The 21,566-nt window shown below is 38.1% G+C and overlaps 1 protein-coding gene across 29 annotated transcripts in view; it reads right to left on the reverse strand.

Annotated features, from left to right (window-relative positions):
• MAGI1 (membrane associated guanylate kinase, WW and PDZ domain containing 1) overlaps nucleotides 1-21,566 on the reverse strand; it is a 671,626-nt gene that overhangs the window by 89,301 nt on the left and 560,759 nt on the right. For 12 of the 29 annotated variants that reach the window (XM_021070798.1, XM_021070796.1, XM_021070794.1 and 9 more), the window contains 5 exons: nucleotides 16,126-16,208; nucleotides 11,399-11,437; nucleotides 6,020-6,077; nucleotides 3,371-3,489; nucleotides 1,234-1,326 (listed from right to left, as the gene is read on the reverse strand). In XM_021070798.1, coding sequence (XP_020926457.1) covers nucleotides 1,234-1,326; nucleotides 3,371-3,489; nucleotides 6,020-6,077; nucleotides 11,399-11,437; nucleotides 16,126-16,208 — 392 coding nt within the window. The remainder of the gene's footprint in view (nucleotides 1-1,233; nucleotides 1,327-3,370; nucleotides 3,490-6,019; nucleotides 6,078-11,398; nucleotides 11,438-16,125; nucleotides 16,209-21,566) is intronic. The other 17 variants (XM_021070799.1, XM_021070797.1, XM_021070795.1 and 14 more) reach the window with 2 other exon arrangements.

Genomic DNA, 21,566 nt, shown 5'->3' on the forward strand with positions numbered 1-21,566 from the left:
GTGTTATCCTACCTATCTTTTAATATCTAACACAATTATATTTCTTTAGAAATGTAGAGAGAAGAAAAATTTTATATTTTTTAAATGGTTCTGTACCACAGACTCACCAATGCTATGAAACATCATGCTTGTTCTGTTTTGTTTTGTTTTTAATTTAAAAGGAAAATCTAGGAGTTCCCGCTGCGGCACACAGGGTTAAGGATTAGGTGTTGTCTCTGAGGTGGCATGGGTTTGACCCCCAGCCTGGAGCAGTGGGTTAAGGATCTGGAGTTGCCGCAGCTGTGGCATAGCATACAGATGTGACTCGAATTTGATCATGGCCTGGGAACTTTCTTTTTTTTTGTTTTTGTTTTTTAGGGCCATACCCATGGCATATGGAAGTTGCCAGTCTAGGGTCGAATTGGAGCTACAGCTGCTGGTCTACACCACAGCTACCGAAACGTGGGATCCAAGCTGCGTCTGTGACCTAAAGCACAGCTCATGGCAACTCGAGATCCTTAACCCACTACGCAAGGCCAGGGACTGAACCTGCATCCCCATAGATACCAGTCAGAGTTGCCTCCACTGAGCCACAGTGGGAACTCCTGGCCTGGGAACTTTCATATGCCACAGCTGCAGCCGAAAAAGGAAAAAAAACTGAGCAACAAAACCCGCAAACCTTTTCTATCACTTAAGAGTAACGAGGCCTAGAAATAGCAAGATTACAGAGCTTCCAATTTTCAAAAATGAACCTCTGTGGGGGGCTCATACCATTTACGAATGTAAATAAGTGAGACCCAATGAAACGTTGTAAAACATGCATAACTGCCAAAACCGCAGCAAGACTAGGAGGTTAGAATTTACAACACAGTAACATCAAACCATTTTAGGTTTACAGAAGAGTCTTAGTCAAAAGCAAAAGTGTTGACTGGAATTGTGAAATATCTAGTGCTGAGTTTTCAATGTATCTTATTTAATACAATATTAACTATCTGTGGTCTCTTAATCAATGGTGCACAACTCTAAGATGGTTTTGCCCCCTAGTGGCATTTAGCAATATCTGGGGACATTTTTGTTAATCACAAGAAGGTGAAGGGTTCCATTGGCACCTAGTGGGTGGAGGCTGGGAACATTGCACAATGTACACCGGACAGCTCCACAACAAAGAACTATCTTGGAATAACTCTTTGGGATGGCCTGAGAGTTTCTTTAAAAAATAAAATAAAATTTGATGCAATTATAAAAACACTTTACCCTGAAGTGGAGCGTCTCTGGCCGGCTCCGGATTGCTTGGGGGGTGGTTTGGAATAACAGGAGGCACAAGCGATGAATGATCTTCTGTCCAATCTACAAGGAAGGGAAGAAACAGTTTACTATTCTTCCTTCAAATAGCTGGTTGACTTCCTTAGGGTGCACCTTCTTCTTAATCACAGCAATTAATAATTAAACTACCCAAACCAATAAAACCAGAATAAAACCAATAAAGTTGGCAAGAAATTGGTATCTGACCCCACTTCATGTTGAGAATATCCATCATGGTTCCTGTGGCGGGGGGGAGTCAGGGGGAGGCAGAGAAAGTGTTTCTACCTCCTTCTCCTAAGACCTTGGAGGATAGAAATAATGTGGTACAACCACTGAAATCCCCAGTGCTCTTGGGCTGGAGAATCCAAAGTGAGATCAACTGAAAAACATCAAGAAAGGGAGTCAACTAAAGCGGGCCCAATGTGGGAGAAACTTCTCTAATGCATTTGAGACCTGGGCTGGGCTGCTGAACCCTGCTTGCATGGGGTAGTGAAGCTGGGTCTCAGCAGTTTTGCTAAGGTGCTCTCTACTATCATCTCTCAAACCCAGAGAGGGTCGATTTCCAAAACTCCTGAGTGCCAACTGTAGCGGTACTCACTTGGGAGGCCCAGAAATAACCTATGATGAGTGACCCTTGAGACTTACCCCAAAGTCATTTTTCAACTAAGCTATAAATAAGCTATACAGTCAATTTTATACTCATCTTTCTATTGTATATTCCCATTTCCCAAACTTACAAAAATATTTAAAAATAATTTCTTTTTAAAATAGAAAAGAGATTAAGGTAGAAAGAACTTTTCTTTTTGTGTGTGTATGTGTGCATTTTAGGGCCGCACTTGGCCTATGGAGGTTCCCAGGCTAGGAGTCAAATCAGAGCTACAGCTGCCAGCCTACACCACAGCCACAGCAACGTGGGATCCGAGCTGCGTCTGCAACCTACACCACAGCTCATGGCAACGCCAGGTCCTTAACCCATTGAGTGAGGCCAGAGATCAAACCCGAAACCTCATGGTTCCTAGTTGCATTTGTTTCCGCTGCGCCACGACGGGAACTCCAAAAAGGAGAACTTTTCAATAGGTGAGTACACTCGCACACACAGACACAGACACATATATACACCCTTTCTCTAAAATACAGTCTTTGGCAGTGGTTGGCAAACCATATACCAGCCAAACTGGCCCCAATGCCTATTTTTATTTCTCTTTTATTTATTTTTTTGGGGTGTGCCCAAAGCATGCAAAAGTTCTCGGGCCAGGGATGGTGGGGGTACTAAGTCCATTATTTTTAAAGAATGCGATGGCAAAAATGAGGAAAAACCTAAGTATCTATTAATAAACAAACAGCAAAATGAAGTGAAGAGATTCATAAAAGGAAATACTTTGCACTCATTAAAAATTATAATGTAAATCTGTATTACGCATGTTTCAAATATGTGCAAGAAATATATTTAAGTGAGAAAAAACAGGTCACAAAACTAGTAAATATATAAATATATAATGTTAATACATACAAATTATGATCTAGCTTTTGTTAAAATATGCATATTTGTATAACCCCAGAAAATTTCTGCCCAGTGTTTCTTGCTGAGAATGGGATAGAACTCAGCAGGGAAGATTTAAATGCTTTCCACTTCCAAACTGTTCATATTTCCCAAAGAAAATGAATTAACTTGTAATTTTTTAAAAGCATTGAAAATTACCAGCCTTTTCTGATTCTTACATGTAATGTTCTGAAAATGAAAAGTTAGTTTCATACCCAGTACCTCCTCCTAAAGTGCTGAAAGTGGTTTGGATTTAGACACCAGGTGCTGCACAAAGAACATTCTTTCACCAGCAGCAAGTTCTCCCATCTAATGACAGCCCCTCTCTATGTTCAAGTGGAGATCAAGGGCTTTTAAACTGGGCTTCCAGCTTTAGTTGTCAGCGGGGGCTCTCCCAAGAACTCTGCATTATTCCCCACCCTTCCAGGACTTCAAGTCCCCAGCACCGCAAAGGACATGATCCTCAAGGCCAGTTCTGACCACACGGGGGTGTCAGTGCCCAGGCTGTGCCCAGAGCTCCTCAGCCCCAGACATCAAGGCAAAGCCAACCTTCTGGCTGCTGCTGCTGCTGCGGCTGTTGCTGCTGTGGCTGCTGCTGCTGTTCCAGCTGCTTCTTCCGTTTGGCTTCTAGAACAGGGTTCTCATATTGTGTCTTCCGGTTGATGTGGCTGGAGCAGAAGGCAGATGGCATTTGGTTAGGAAACATTTCATCCCGTAAGCAAAACGCCAAGCAGGCCAAGTTCCTTGATTAAAACTAAGCAAAGAACATGGTCCAAGATATTGGGCGTGTTGTGTCAAAATGCACAGTTAAAGATGTATTAAAAAAAAATAAAAACAAATGGTTTCCATATACTGACTGCTTATCTGGACCAAATGCTCTCCAGCACTGACCACACACTACCAGTGTTACATGCATTTTACTTTAAAAATCTTCAATAAATGCCCGGGAAGTAGGTGCAATTTGTATTCATATCTTCTGGAAAAACAAAGTAAGCTTCTGGGCAGTTAAGTAACAGCTCGCCTCACATCACAGAGCTAGTCGACACTAAAGAGGCCTACAAGCTCAGTCAGGCCTGCTTTCACATCCCAGGATTTTAACCATCAACTCTCTCAAATGTCCAAGGCATCTCCTGACAGGGGGCGTCTTTTTAATTCAACAGGAAGTCGATTATAGGATTATTTTAAACTGAGCTTAAAGTGGAGAGGCGGTATTTTGCCTGTAATGTGTGATGCCAGAAATTCTGCATATAACTTTCCAAAACAGAGTTCACGGGAGCCTGGGCAGTTCCCTGGATGGTAAAGTTACAAGGGCTCTACCAACAGCTGTCAACTATTTTGAACAACCGGCATACAGTCAGGATTAAAAGGATGAGCCTTAGGCAAAAAGATTCCAAATGCAGCTAACCTAAGCAAATGCCATGTGTTCAAAGTGACAAACACCCAGATAGTTCAGATGGCTCCAAAACTAATAAGGTCATGGCAAGATAAAAATACATACACAGACACACAAACACATACATGAATCCAAATGTGTATTTTTTTGGCCATAGACTTATGTATGTGTATGTATATGTACATACACACATATTACCCAAACATATACAGACAAACACATACATATTTCTTTTTTTCTCCTTCATTACCATCATATTCATAAGAAGTTTGGGAATGTTCCTATTGTGTGATTAATTTCAAAATCAAAGTAGTTTTTTCAAGCCAGGCTTTACTTTTTAAATTCGTTTATGTTTATTTCCTAATTCTGGTAGACAATTTCACACTGAGAAATAGTCTAACATTCCTAGGCATCTGGATCCAAAAGGACACAGGGAGGAGAAGTGTATGGTCAGAGAACACCTGGCCCCTCAAACCAAGTCTCTTCATTCATCAAAGCTGAAGTCATCTATTCCTTTTCTCTTTTAATGCACAAATTGGTTGAGGGAGAACTGAAAATGAGCCCCCATTTGACAGAAGCCCCACCGTACATCTGTGAGAAAGATGATCTGCGGGACACACAAAGGAATTTTATTAGGGTTGAATCGGAACTATTGCTGTTGGCTTACACCAGAGCCACAGCAATGACAGATGCGAGCCGCGTCTGCAACCTACCCCACAGCTCACAGCAATGCCGGATCCTTAACCCACTGAGTGAGGCCGGGGATTGAACCTGCAACCTCATGGTTCCTAGTTGGATTCGTTTCCGCTGTGCCACGACGGGAACTCCTGAACTTGTAAATTTTTTTACAATAAGATGCTGAACATTTTACGGCCTGGGATTTTTGTATCCTATGTCCTTATCACTAAGGTATCAGAGGAATGACTTGACCTTGCCATTAGCACAAGAGATAGAAAGCTCTCAAGTTATCTTCTCTGTGGCAGGAAGGATTCTGATACTAGAACATTCACATGGCATTTGTTTCTTTCGAAGTATCTTTTTATTATTTATTACCCATCCTTCTTAGAGGAAATGATGTAAAATGTATTTTTCAATGTTTACTCATTTAGGTTTCTTTTATTTTCTGTGAGTATCCTACCAACATACGGTTGTGATAAAAAGACAAACGACGTGCCTATGGCTAGAATAAGGTATATGGTGATGTAGGTTTTGAGACTTGTAAAAATGAAAAATGGGAGCCATTGTATATTGCAGAGGTAAAAAGAGGCTTACAAGGTTTTGCCACTTAGGCTTGCTCTCAACGTCCTTCTTAATTGTGGCAGCATTTCATACATTATTTAGATTTGTCTGAGTGACAAATAAGACCCTTTAAAGAAAGTCTGAATGAATAAATATGTAATTACTGAGAAGTTCGGACCTGGATAGGGCAAAAAAACAGGGAAAACAAGATTCTCTTCCTGAAGATAAGCAACCCACACTCAATAGATATATTGAATCCTTGCTCTTCTCATTCATTCAACTAATACTTATTAAGTCCGTGCCATATGCCAGGTCTATGTTGGGCTTCAGTAATACAGTGGTAAAAATAGAAGACCTGAAGCCTGCCCTCATGAATTTTATAAGCTAATTTATCATCATCAGATTTGCTGAATATTTTCTCATTCATTAAATTATAAATATATTTTCATTATAAAATTAATATTATTATTAGTCTGTTTATACCTCGTGAGGGTAAACTCTGTTTAGCATAAATGTACATAATTAGAGAAGGGTGCAAACTAAAGGGTGTTTTAATAGGCACTTACTCTACATAGTAGATACCATAGACAGGGTCTTCAATCTTTTCCCAACCAGCAGGCAGTTCTGAAAAATAAAAGAACATTTAGAGTAAAAAGAGCATGTTTTTGAAGAGTTTAGGGCTTTGCAAGGGTTAGGCCAAAAGAGAATAACTCATAAAAATAATGCCTTACATCCAATTAAAACTGTGTATCCTGACCAAAAAAAAAGACCAAGCATTATTTTTATTTTATTTACCAGTGAAGAACAATTCTTACAAGGTTTTGAAGAAGAGCATGAAGAGCAATTCTTTACTGATATTTTGCACAAGCAAAATCAACAATTAAATTATAATGTAATGGAAATAGTTAAATTTTGCCTTGAACAAAATTCAACTAATCCCTATCTTAAACATTTGTAGTGTTCTCATTTTATTGCTAGACTACCTTACCACAAAAGCAAAAATGGATGAAAATAAATGTTTCTTTCCATTTTCAATACAATACTGCTGTTTTTGCTCTCCCTGGAACAGTTATAATTTTCATCTTATTTTCTCCTTGTACCTAATTAAAATGTTACCAAGTGAGTAAAAATGCCTACATGGAGAAAGGATTTTTGAACTGTAAACAGCTATCACTCAACTGCTATACCTGGACAGGACCATCTTTGCCAGGACTGTGCCTCTGAAAGCAGAAATACAGACCTTGCTTTCCAAGAACTTATTACCTAAGAGGGGGTAGAATTTATTCCTTTAAATGTGGTGGTAAAATTCCATTGGGGGATATAAGTGCCTTTCTGAACACTCGACTGTGCTCTATGGAACTTTACTTCATAAGGTTTCTTATCAAAGAGCGCAACTTTATTAACTGGGTAATGATGAGTTCTGTCATAACAAGAATCTATTGTGAAAAAGCCCATTGCACCAGATAATTTGGTGAGAGAAGTAACAATATTGGGCTTTGTGTCATTAAATAACTCTTCAGGCAGAGCAGCAATTCCCCACTTAATTTCAAAGCCACCCTAATATACAGGTAGTTAGGGCAAGCTTGGATAACAGTGTACTCCAAAGTGAATTATTATTCCTAAAAGTAGCTATTAAAACTGACTTGAATGGATTATAAACACTTGAAATATCACTTCTTTTGAAAAATCGGATTTTTAAAAAAATTCAGTGAATCCTGTGGTCACTCTTTGAAAACAGTAACCACTTACTTCATCAGGCCATAGGGCTTCCCTAAGCCACAAATAATTCCCTGCTGAAATGGAACCACGTACATAAACGTGTGTGCACACATGCACACACACACACACACACACACACACAGGCTAATTATTCAAAGTCTACATTTTGCTCAGATTTGGCTGCACATCAAAAAAACATTAATTTCATGGTTTTTGCTCCACATGTTATTTATTTACAAACAAAGAAACAGGTTCCCCCCCCTTTCTTCCAATTAAAAAAAAAAAAAAAACTCTCCCCCAAAAAAACACTTAGCAGGTTTTAAAGAAGTCTTTGCGTTCCAGGAGGCATAAGCTACTAAAATGCAAGGCAGGTCCAATGGGCAGATGTTGATACAACTTGGCATTTATACACGCAGAGTCTTGCGGACGGATGCAAATCAAATGCCTGGGAAATGGTTTTCCCTTACAAAGCTGGAAATTACCATTTAAATGAAAATGAACCAGGAAAATATTTCCAAAGAGTTGGAAAATCGAAGATTAGAAAAATGCAAATTGGTGCCCAGGCATAGGTAGGTGTTGAGGGGACCACATCATGTTTAATGGACCAGACCTCTTTTCAAAATCTGCAACCCTAATATATGACCTGATTTTCTTTGATAAAACAGGAAAAAAAATTAAGGATTCTCTTCACTCCTTTATTCATTTGTCCAACATTTACTGACTGTTACTGCTTGCCTGAGGGTGCACTGGGCCTGAGGGGGCGCTGGGCACCAGAGACACAAAGATAATTACAACCAACTCGGCAGACAATTCAAACACAGTACTGTAAGGGCTTTGATGGAGCCCCACAGATGGTACAAGAAAAGAAGCCATCTATGACTTTGCCCTATCACCTACTTAACAACTTACGTTCCAGAGTTGAGACATAAGGCCGGTCCACTGGTATTTCTGGACATTTGTAAATGTCAACACATCTTCTGAGACAGATTAGCAAACTCCAGAAATGTTCCAGTTTTTTCACGCTAAAACTCATTTAAAATTGAAAAGATAGATTTCTCACTTCCAATGTGGTGATTAACTTAATAATAGGAATTAGTCTCCTAAAGCCTAAAATAGAAATGGGTCATTGATTTTAAAAAAGGAAAATGTTTGTCTTCCAATTTGCCATTTGGTTCTAAAAAGTTGAAAATGGCTGAAAATACTGAAACTCAGGAAATGATGACATCAAAATTGTTTTTAACACTCTGAACACCTGTCCATGTCTAAATGTCTAACAACTGTCAGACATCAGACCGGTCGGCACCAGCTGTCACTGAGATTTCAGCTGACTAGGACCTCCATGGGGTTGTCCAGATCTTGATGTGAACCTCAGCTCTACCTCTCTATTAGTCTGGCATTGGGCTCGTTTCTTACCACCTTGAAACCACATCTTTCTCCTGAGTTTACCTAAATAAGGATGTTTGTAAAAGCTTTTACATAGCACCTTGCACCTAGGCTCAACTAATGGCAACTGATCTAGGAGAGTCCAAAAGACATAGGACAGATCTATATGTCCTGTTTGTTTGCTGTTCCTGCCACTAAAAATCTCACGCTGTACTAATTGATACCATGGAAGCAACATGGATGGGACAAATGCTCCAAGTTCTTTTTTCACAAGTTTGGTTAGCACAGAGATTGAAAGTCACGTTCATAATCAGAGATGAACTTCCAAAATACGACTCAGTTTTGGTTGCGAGGGGGACCTCATTTCCTAGTGTCTGTTTCTCCTAACTAGTTGCAGCCCATGAATACCCTGTCGTTTCAAAAAGAAGGTTCTTCAGGTACTTTTTGATTTCAGGGAGGTAACTGCAGAAGATGTGATAAATTCTGCAAAACAAAAGTGCATAATGGAGCTACTGACCCAGCCCAAACAACAGAGTTCGGAAATGACAACTCTGTAATCAAATGATCTGGTCCGACACCCCAGTCCACCGCCCCCGCCTCACAGAGGCTGATTATAGAGAGGATTTCCTTGTCACATCTGGAAGCGTACTGTTCACTGAACACCTGACAGTTGCTATTGTTTGAAATTAGGATCCTCTTATTAAGAAAATGGGCAGTGAGCTTGTCAAAAGAATCTGGAGTGAATGCAGTGAAAAATGTGTATGTGTGCGTGTGTGTGTGTATGTGTGTGTACACGAACCACTCCTGACACAGAGGACATATACAGTCAAAAATCAAGAGTCCTATCTCTACCTACAAGGATACATTTGGGCCATTTCTATAGAATACATGTTCCTTGTCTGTCCCATGGTAAAGGCAAAGACTACCTAAGGAAGTACTGAAAAGATTAACAAGAGAGAATTAGTTCATAAAGAAGAAAAGTGGCAAAAATATGTGCTGGGAGACATATTAAGACACATTCTCAGTAAGTCTCCTCTCAAGCCCCACAGTAACTCCTCTTTCAGGCCCTCCTTACAGATAAGGAACTTGAGAAGCTAAAAGAAGATGATTGACTTGCCCAAGGTCACAGAGCCAGTAAGTGGGGGAGCCCTGATATGAAGCTAGGCAACTTGCCCTAACCCTGGAGATAGCTCCCACTTCATCAAACCATCTCCCACAATTGTGGCATGAGAAGGGACACCGTGCAGCCAGAAGAACATACTTTGTAGAGTCTTTAACAGCGATAGGAAAGTTTCCACACTTGTTACGGTTATATGAGAAAAAAAGAGAAGAGTTGATTCTTTTCTAAAAATTTCAAGCTTCCACTGACACAAATAAGGTTGTGTGTCCATGCACAATAGTGTTATTTCACCAGCTGTCCACACACAGTTGTGGTCATTCACACACATCAGTCAGGTGGCCTGAGTGGTTTAAATGGGTTTTACAAAGGACCAAGTCACTTGTTTTCCATCTGCAAAACCCAGGTCTGTCTTTTTCAATGACATTATCTAATATCATTGGATTGATTTTTTTTTTTAAACAAAATTAGTTACAAATTGTTCTATTACACAGTCTGAATCTCAAGTCATTCCTACCACAAGACCACAAGGACAACTTATTAAATATCTTTAAAAATAGATCTTTCAATAGTTATCGACCACCACTGGCATATCTACCAGTTACAAGCGGATATGTTCCAAACATTAAAGAAAAAAAAAATAGAACCAAATTCTATTACATCCTAACTCTAGTCAACCATGATTGATTATCTTTATCTATAAAGATAAATCAAATCAAATAAAAACAATAATCTGTGTTAAATATTTATATTTTCAGTTCTTAAGGCAATCTCAAAAATGCTAGTCTGATTCAATAATCTCATGACAGTTCCATTTCTATTGATGTTAAATCATTGTCTATTTTAAAAATAAAAATATACTATCATCAATTTTCAATCTGCCAAAATTTCATGTGCAATTTGGCTGAAACTTAAGGCTTTCTCATCTTCCATAGATGCATCAGATGGAATGAAAACTAATTTTAATATTGTTCAAAGCCGAACATAAAACATTTAACTTAGCAGGGAACATAATTCAATATAGTCCAACAGCAAAGATAAAAGAGTTTGGCATTATCTGCTAATGTAAATTACTCTTAAACTGTAAGAGCTAGGAGTAGTCAAAACTTGATTTACATTGTTATACACAGTCTAAGGAAAATGACACATAAAGCCAGCAGCATCTGGTTTTCAAGCCATTCACTACAGTTACAAGTCAACATGTAGTCTATGACTGAATAACAATATAATACTAACACTTAGCAACCATTGAGTTAATCAGTGGAATTGTACTGCTCGTACTCCCACTAAGATCTTTCAATGAGTCTGGTAGATTTTTGTTTGTTTGCTTTGCTTTTCACTATTCTCCATGCAGAAGGCCACCCACCCCCAAAAAATAAAGAAATGAGACTGCGGTAGATTATAGGAGAGTTCAAGGGAGATGGCATCTATTCCCTCAGTTTTCTCTTAATCCTCAATTTACCAGAGTATCTAGCATCAATTTGCTAACTCTCATTCCAGTCTCAATTCCCTCCAACGTTTTTTTTTTTTTTTTTTTTTTAGACAGAGTTTATTACAACTCTGCCTGATGTCTGCAGTCAGACACATGTGTTGGACGACTGATCTTCCGTGGATAAGCTGGAATGAATAGCATAATTGGAGACATGCAAACTAAAGAAACCAAGAGATTAGCAATACACTGGAGAGAAAGCATCCAGGGCAAGTCATGCAGGCTGGGAGGGTTTACCTAGTTCACTGTCCAGCTCCTCGGTATGGATCCCTTCTTCTCCAAAGGAATAACAGGAATGAGACAGAAAAGAGAGAAAGAAAAATTCAGACACCATCACCAAGAAAGAAACACCCGCCAAGAAAAACAGCAGCAATCACATCACTTTCTTGCATCCTTACCTGCATTGTGGCTTATTTCATTGGCTTGGATAGTCAACCTGAGACCTCAGTGTAAATCACAAAAAGTAAGAGCTGATATTGGCACCATTATTAAATGGCTCACTTCCTTGCATGTCAAAATAGGGTTTGATTGGTTGTAAAAGATGACAAACACCTTTGCGGTTTCAATGTTCTTATGTGGGAAATCACTTGTTACAGGCCTGATTTCCAACAAAGCTGTTGGACCTTTCAATATTAGTCCTTTTAATCCTTCAAGAATCCTGTAATCAGTGAGGCAATTATACTCACAAAACATGATTTAACTAATAAGTAATACTGCTGCCTTAACACCAGAAGGTGGGGTCAAGTTGAGGATGCAGATTCTAAGGTGAGCTACACTTCAACGACTTTCTAAAGGAGTTGGAAAAAGGCACTATGTCACAATGATGGACATCGAAGAAGTGAGGCTTGAAGGCTGCCCTGTAAGGGATATTGCGAGGCAGTGTTTACTCTGTCTAAGACTTCTAAGTCAAACAGCTCAGAAATACTAGAATGAAAGTGTTCTCATAATTTCTTTTTTTTTTTTTCTTTGTCTTTTTAGGGCTGCACCTGTGGCATATAGATCCAGGCTAGGAGTCGGATCGGTGCTGCAGCTGCCAGCCTACACCACAACCACAGCAATACCAGATCTGAGCAGGATTTGCAACCTACACCACAGCTTGTGGCATGCCAGATCCTTAATCCACTGAGTGAGGCCAGGGATCTAACCCACATCGTCATGGATACTAGTCTAAGAATCTGACTAGTTAAGAATCTACCCACTGAGCCACAGCGGGAACTCCTGTTCTCAGTGATTTCAGCGAGCAAAATAAGATCTTTTCCATTCTTGACCACATCTTGCTGCCAATAAAACATTTTACTATGTTTTATTATACTTATTATATTATTATAACTGAGACTAGAACACAGGACATCACACAAAAAATCATTTCATATACAATCACTTCAGCTATATAGTGGTGACCGTCCCCTCCACTGCAAGTTCCGCAAGGATCAACCCTATTTTCACTACTACACTCTGCTCAGTGCCCAGTGCGGTTTTTGATACATGATAGGTAACAATTATTTCTCAAAAGGATGAAAGAAAGAACAAATGGATTGATTACTGACTTCAGTAACCAACATGGCCCTACACACCTTGTAAACTCTTGATTTAAAAACTATCCAATGGCCAACAATAAGGTTTGATATTAGTATTGTTTCCTAAGAAGGGAATCCAATTTACATAAAATATCTCATGAAAATTCCTCTTTGAACTGATTTAACAATATCTTTAGGGCACTCACTCATTTCCTCAAAAGTCCTTTAATTAGACCTACTATGTGCCAGCCATTATGCAAGACGACAGAGACATGGAAAAGAGCAGTCAGCCACATCCTTCTGGAAAAGAAGACAAGGCTAAAGCTCACATCAATAAAAATTAAATTAAAACTGTGATAAGTTCTCTAGAGTTATGATAAATAATAGAGTGACCTCATTACACCTGGGGGCAAGGTCAAGGGAAGAGTCCCAGAGCTGAACTGTGAAGAATATGCAAAATTTAATGGAAAGACTTAAGAGTGGAAAGTGACTAGAAATTAAGCTCTCCAAGAGCAGGGCTTTTTGTTTATTGTGTTCAATGATCCATCTGCAATTCCTAGAATGCACTTGACATAGAGAAGGCATTCAATAACCATTTGTGGAGAGTAAGGGTACTCTAAGAAGGGAGATTATCTAACTGTCATGGAGCAGAAACTCAATGAGGACTAGGGGGGAGGAAAGATAGAGTGAGGGATGGAACGAGAGGCAAACAAGCTCAGAGAATGAAGCACAGAGAGCTTGAAGAGACAAGCTACAGACTTGGCATTTACAACACCACATTTTGAAAGACTGCTCTGGATACACTGCATAAAGGAGAGTGGGAAGAGGCTGGGTGGAAGATGAGCATGGTTAGGATGGTAGAGATGATCAAGAAAACAAAAAATGGATTCCAGAGACATCTGGGAGGAGACGTGATCTCAGCTGGATGTACATGGGTTAGAAGTGGCTGTTAAGGACAGTAAAAGGTCTAGGGGGACACTTAAGTAGGCATGAATTTACTCTCACCCGAGACAGGGAACACTTAGAGAAGGCCCGATTTTGTCAGGGGTGGGGTGGGGAGTGGCCTGAAAGATCATTAGTTGGGTTTTAATCAGAATGAGTTTAGGGAGTTCCCGTCATGGCTCAGTGGTTAATGAATCTGACTAGGAACCATGAAGTTGCGGGTTCAATCCCTGGCCTCGCTCAGTGGGTTAAGGATCCGGCGTTGCCGTAAGCTGTGGTGTAGGTCACAGACACGGCTTGGATCCTGTATTGCTGTGGCTCTGGTGTAGGCTGGTGGCTACAGCTCTGATTGGACCCCTAGCCTGGGAACCTCTATGTGCTGCGGGTGCGGCTCTAGAAAAGACAAAAAAGCCAAAAAAAAAAAAAAAAAAAAAAAAAAAAAGAATGAGTTTTAAAGTCTCTTTGAGACAAATGACGTTATTAAAGATAAATGCATTAGCCTGGAGCTCAAAGGCTAGGGAGAAGGCTTCTACTTGAACTATTAAAACAAAGAAATGACAATGGGCACTCAACCCTGAAGATCAGTATTCCAAACTAGTTAATGATTTTTTTGAGATAGGAAAAAGAAAATATAAAATTTTTTCTGGTAAGTATAATGCTATGTACTGTTATATTCTATATGCATATGACCTACAGAGAGTAGAAAGAAAGACAAGAACAATATTGTGCCCAACAGCGTGACTCTTCTTTGTGTCGTGATATAAACAACACGAGGCAGCTTTGTGGTGACTGGCAAGAGAAAATGCAGGTAGGAAAACTGATACCTGCCATTGTGATATAATCAGGTTATATATTTATGCTTGTATACAAGTACACAGACATACGTATAGTTTCTACTAGAAACAGAATGTTTGAATTCTATCGGTGACGGGATAATTACTAACTGCACTTGGTATGAATACATACTCGTTACAAAAGGATTAACATTAACACCAGTGACATGAATTCTAAGAATTAAAAATTACTGCCATTGTTAACAAAAACATTCAGTCATTTGACTGAATACTTTTACTCCATTTTTCTAAGTAAAAGCCATTGAAATCCTCTGTTATCTATAAAATTCTATTAACAGGCATTTTCATACATTCCCAGTATAATTATAATGGCTACTGACACTGAAGATCTGATGGTAATAAAAGCACATTCAATGGCTTCAAAATCATCAGGCATTAAATAAAGACTAGATTTTGTTCCAAGAAGTTTTATGGCTGGATGCATTTTATGTTCTGATCTTTGAGAACTGGTCACCTATGTATTATATATTAAACAGAATACGGGAATAATCAGGATAGTCCACTATTCCTTAAGCTTGCAACATAATGCAGCTGGCCACGCCTGGGCCATGCCTTCTTCAGGACTAAAGAATCAAAATAAAATAACCACAATAAAAGGATCCTCTGGGTTATACCTCCTTAGTCAGAAAGATTTGTACTTCCCTTTGAAGGCACTCAGGTAACCATGAACATAGATTCATTCATTTCATGTAATCTGCAATCCACATGTAACAGCAGGATCTTGGACTATAAGGTTTTGACAAGATCGTACTTTAGCAGATTACATTTTCAAACAAACCTCAAGTTTATAAAGACAGCAATTCTGCCCCTTAGGATAAATTAATAAAATTTCACTATCTTACAGTAAAATGTGCATTCAATAATTATACTACTAATTCAAATGCCAGAAATGAATAATGAGCAGCAAAGCAAATCATTTCCCTTTTAATTTGTCCATGTCAAAAAGCAATTTTGGTAGAACTTAGGAAAGACTGAAAGGGAACACATTTGTTCTGTCTCAATTTTTTTTTTCCTTTCACAAAAGTAATTACAAATCCCAAAGCCTTGAGATAAACTTAAAAAGGGAAAACAAACAAACAAACAAAACTAACTCTTACAGCTAGTTGATTTAAAAAAATAATAATAACAAGGAAAGTGGGGCTAAGGGTAACACCTCAGTCTCTTTTGTGGAAGAAGATGCTTTCTGATATTTAGGATAGATTCCATATCACACAAAGATTCCCAAACAAGGCAAGATATGCATTCTTTAGATCAAAACTTGGAGGAAATGATAGAGTTATGAAACATGCAGAGTTCAAGAAAAGTTGTATTTTTTTTTCTCTACGATTGTCATAATATAGGATAAGGGTCCATTAGATAAGTGCCATCTTGGGTTTCTAAAGTCCTAGAAACTTTCTAGAGTTTATCCTCGTTTGTGAAGAGGCATCTTTATTTGAAGAGTTCCGACTGTTCTGAAGTTCTGCTTCTAATGGAGAATTTAGGATGCCCTCATGTTAAAATAAACTCTTCTTTTATCACCATTTTACCCATGTCCCTCTTGCTTTTGAAACTACAATGCACTGGATGACCCTTTAAAAACGCACTGTTAAAACCGAGTGACATGTGAACAAGCCCCCCAGCTCACTTAAACCCAGAATTTTCTAGCCCTTACCATCATCTTCACACTCTTCCAGTGGCTTCTGCTGCTTGTTCAGGCACCGAGGGTCTAACCAAGATGTTGTTTTTGTGTTATGGCTGAAATCCAGAAACAAAGAAATATGTATGAAAAGAAAAAAAAAAGCAAAAAGCTCAAGGATAAAAGATTTACACAATCTTGATCATTTACTCTACAAACAAAGCAAAGATACTTTCCAGCAGCAAACTGAGGGCAGAAGAGAGCTCCAGTTTGGAATCATGAAATGGCTTGAAAAGGAAGGAACTTTGATAGGCTTTTTCCTAACCTAAAACATAACCATTCCATTATGGAAAGCTTAAAAGGTAATACCGGTTATATTTTTGAAAAATGAACTCTAAATCACACCCCTTGTCTGTACTGTCTACTCTTTTCTAGACTTATTTTAGTCTTCACATTTGTCAAATTTCTATCTATTTTACTTTTTTTTTTTTGTTTTGCATTTTTAGGACCACACTTGCGGCATATGGAAGTTCTCAGGCTAGGGGTCAAATCGGAGCTGCAGCTGCCAGCCTACACCACAGCTATGGCTACACCGGATCCTTAACCCACTGAGTGAGGCCAGGGATCAAACCCGTGTCCTCATGGATACTGGTCAGGTTCATTACCACTAAGCCATGATGGGAACTCCAGGAAATTCAATCTATTTTAAATTAGTCTATGACTTAGATCTTGGATGCTGGAATTCACAAAGGAGGAGGCCACTTCCCTCATTATATTACAAGAGAATCCTCATGACTATATAAAACCACTTGAATTCATGTGAGGGGTTCAAAGCTGTTAAGACATACCATTTAATCACAGCATCTGAGATGATGCATCAGACAGAGGGAAGGCAACCCCAAATTACCTATCACAAAGAGAACCCAGGCCAAGGAAAAGCTTGGAGAGACTGAACATATCCTACTTTCTTCTGGAGGGTCTAGCTCAACCCTACATCAGGTGTTTCAATGGAACCTGACTACTGCCCTTCAACCACGTTAGAAATAAATGTCAAAAGAATGACAGGGAACACTGACCCGAAGCAGATCGGGGACAAAGTTCTGCTCAAGCAACCAGTCCACCCACTCTATGCACACTAAATATGAAGAGCAAAGAACTACAAGTCTGGTAGTTTAAACTGCAAACCAGAAATGAAAACAGAAATTTTTAAAAAAGAATTTTTTTTTTAAACATCTGAAGTTTAGGCTGTAAATACATTAAGAAACTGTCACAGTTTTTTTTTTTTTTTTTTTAGATCCAAATCTTACTAACTATTGGGGAAAAAATTAGGGCTTAAATGAAAAACCGAATGTGCAAATATATACAAACATTATCTCAACTGTGTTAAAAGAAGAAAGAACAAATGAAAGGTAATATAGTTAGAACTATCTCCACCAATATTACCTATTTGTCCACCTAGAACTGTCATAATCTGTCTTGTCATTTACATGTAAGTAACAAATTATTTAACCCTTATAAGAACGCTGAGAGAGGAATATTATTAGTATTAAAATGATCACTCCCCATTTTCCACATGAGAAAACCGAGGACAAAGACTTGAAGAAACGAGCCCAAGGACACTCTGTTGATGCTCGCAGAACTGGGAACCAAATCCAGGGAGTCTCTCACTAGAACCCATGGTCTACACTACTTATACACAGTAAGAGTATAAAAATGGTCACTGATGGGAGGGAAGATAATGTGGCTTTAAAAAAAAAAAAAAAAAAAAAAAACACCTTTTCATTTCAAGAGAAATGTAGATTCATATGCAGTTAAAAGAACCACACAGTGAGGTCCTACACACCCCCATCCTTACCCTGAAACCACCAAGGGTAACATCTTGCAAAACTATAGTACATCACTTCCAGAATACTGATATCCATACAGCCAACACATGAAACAATCCCATCATCACAAAGTTCCCTCATGTTGCCCTTTTAAGCAACAACTGGTTCTCTTCCAATTCCTCCCTATAAGACAAATTTTTAATCCCCTGAAACCATGAATTTGTTCTGCATATATATATTTTTTTTCTTTTTTCTTTTTTTTTTCTTTTGGCTGCACCCACAGCATGAAGAAGTTCTCCAGGATCAAACCCGTACTATAGCCATGACCCAAGCCACTGCAGAGACATAGGCCTTAACCACTAGGCCACCAGGGAACTCCTCCATTTCTATAATTGTGCCTTATCAATAGTGTTATATAAATGAAATGATATAGTATGTAATATGTTATAGTTTAACCACTGAAGAACATCTGGGTGGCTTCCAGTTTTTGGCTATTTGTAATAAATCTACTATAAATACCTATGTTCAAGCTTTTGAGTGACTATAATAAGTATTCACTTCTTCAGACAAATGTGCAATTGCTGGGTCATATGATAATTATATGTTTTGTTTACGAAACTGCCAAACTGTCTTCTAGAACACTACACAGTTTAACATACCCATCAGCAGCGTACGTGTGATTGTTTCTCTGCAACTACACCATCATTTAATGTTGTTACTATTTTTTATTTCAGACATCCTATTAGGCTACACGTCTATAATATCCTCCTGGTTTTATTTTGCATTTCTCTAATGGTTAATGCTGTTGAACATCTTTTCATGTGCTTATTTGCCACCTGAATATCTTCTTCAGTGAAATGTCTGTTCTTGTCTTTATTTCATTTTCTAACTGACCTTTTTGTTTCATTTTGTTTTGAGTTTTTTAATACATTCTAGATACCAGTCCATCTTTAGATATGAGGTTTACAATGATTTTCTCCCAGTCTGTAATGTGTCTTTTCATGTCCTTATCAGAGTCATCTGCAAAACAGAAGTTTTTCATTTTGATGAGGTTAAATTTATCTACGAATGCCTTGCCTTTCACTAGGTTCCAAAGATTTTGCATTTTTTGTTTTTCCCTAAAAGTTCTATTATGTTACCTTTTACACCACAGTCTATGATGGTCTATTTTCAGTTAATTTTTTTTGTTTAAGGCATGAGATTTAGGTTGAAGTTAATTTATTTACCTCTAGCTATACACTTATTGAAAAGGGTATCTTTCTTGCAATGAATTGCTTTTGCATTCTTTGTTGAAAATTGGTTGGATATATTTGTGGGTCTGTTTCTGGGTTCCATTGATCTATGTGTCTATTTCTTCATAAATACCACACAGAGTTTATTACTGTGGCTATATAATAATTCTTGTTACCAGGTAGACTGATTACTGTGACTTTATCCTTCTTTTTAAGAGTGTTTAACCTCTTCTAGTTCCTTTGCTTTTCTATATAAATTTTAGCATAAACCTGTCTATATTAACAAAAAGTCTTACTGAGATTTAGACAGGGTTTACAATAAATCTGTATACACATTTGCAGAGAACTGACATCTTTACCAATTCTGAGTCTTTCAATCCATGAATAGAATAGGTCTCTTCACTTATTTAGACCTTCTTTGACTTCTTTCATCAGCATTAGTTTACAACCTACAAAATCCTATACATGTTTAATTAGATTTATACATAAATGGGTTTTTATTTTTAATTTTTTAAATTAAAAACATTTACATATCTTTTATTTTTATTTTTTTGTCATTTAAGGGCTCCACCTGGAGCATATGGAAGTTCCCAGGCTAGGGACTGAATGAGAGCTGTAGCTGCCAGCCAATGCCACAGCCACAGCAACGCAGGATTCGAGCCACATCTGCAACCTACACCACAGCTCACAGTAATGCCCAATCAACCCACTGAGCAATTCCACGTCCTCATGGATACTAGTTGGGTTCATTACTGCTGATCCATGACAGGAACTCCCCTAAGTGTGTTTTTTAAAAAAGTAAATGTGAATTATATATTTTATTGTTTGCTTGTTCAGTGTTAGTGTACAGATAAACAACTGATATTTGCATGCTTTGCTTTTATCTTGCTGACTTATTCTAGACTTTTTTGCACATTTCGCATAAGTTTCCATATAGATAATCAATCTGCATATCTTTTATTTCCTTTTATTGATTATACTGGCTAGAACTCTCAGCATGGTGTTGAATAAATACAGTAAGAGCTAACATCCTTGAGCTATTCTCAATCTTGCAGGGAAAGTATTTTCTTTCACCATTTGAGTATAATATTAGCAGAGGTTTTTTGCATATGCTCTTTATTAAGTCAATATAATTCCCCTCTATTCTTATTTTTCTGAGGACTTATATCATGAATGAGTGAGTTCCATCAAACACTTGCTTTCAATGAATATGGTCATGTCATTTTGTTTTTTCCTTAGTAGGGAATTAATATGGTGGATTACAATGATTAATTTTTTAATACTGAACCAGTCTTGTAGTCCTGAAATAATTCTCACTTGCTCATGATGCATAATTCTTTTTATGTATTATTAAATACTATTTGCTAATATTTTGTTATAGGTTTCTACATCTATATTCAAGAGTATATTGCTCTGTAGTTTTCCTTTTTCATAGGCTGTCCTTGTCTGATTTTGGTAACTAGGTAATATTAGCTTCTTTAACACAGTTGGGAAGTGTGCCTTCTCTTTTCTTTTCAGGAAAAGGTTGTGTAGAAATTTAAATCTTCTTTGAATAGTTCTCCAGTGAAACTAGCTGGGCCTAGAATTTCTTTTTCAAGAGAATTTCAACAACATATTCATTTTTCTTAATAGTTACAGGGCTATTCTATTCTATTTTATTCTATTCTCACATCTGCACCTGCAGCTTATAGAAGTTCCCAGGCAGGTTGTTGGAATAGGAGCTGCAGCTGAAGCCGATGCCACAGCCATGGCAGCAACAGATGCAAGACACATTTGTGACTGAACTGCAGTTGGGGCACCACCAGATCCTTAACCCCCTGAGGGAGGCCAGGGACTGAACCTGCAACTTCATGGAAACTGTGTTGAGTTCCTAACTTTTGAGCCACAACAGGAACTCCTTTAGGGCTATTTAAATTATCTACTCCATATTAGATGAGTTTTGGTAATTTGTGCTTCTCAAAGAATTTGGTCCATTTCATCTAAGTTATCAAATTTATGTGTGCAGACTTTTTTGGCAGCATTCTCTCATCACTTTTTTGATGTCTTCAGGGTCTGCAGCAATTTTTTGTTTAAATCTTTTTTTTTTTCTTTTGGATATACATGCAGCATGCAGAAGTTCCCAGGCCAGGGATCAAACCTGCACCACAACAATGACCAGAGCCACAGCAGTGAAGACATCAGGTCCTTAACCAGTAGGCAACCAGGGAAATCCTGTTTACATCTTAATACTGGTAATTCAAATCTTTAATTTTTTCTTTCTGTCTTACTAGAGGTTCTTCAATTTTATTATTCGTTTTGAAAAATCAGCTGGTTCCTTTGGTGATGATTTCTCCTGAGTTTGTTTTGGATTTCATTAATTTATGCTCTTAATTATTTCCTTCCATTCACTTATTTCATGTTTTTCATTTGCTTTTCTGTT

Source organism: Sus scrofa, chromosome 13 (genome assembly GCF_000003025.6).
Source record: "Sus scrofa isolate TJ Tabasco breed Duroc chromosome 13, Sscrofa11.1, whole genome shotgun sequence".
NCBI classification, from domain to species: domain Eukaryota; kingdom Metazoa; phylum Chordata; class Mammalia; order Artiodactyla; family Suidae; genus Sus; species Sus scrofa.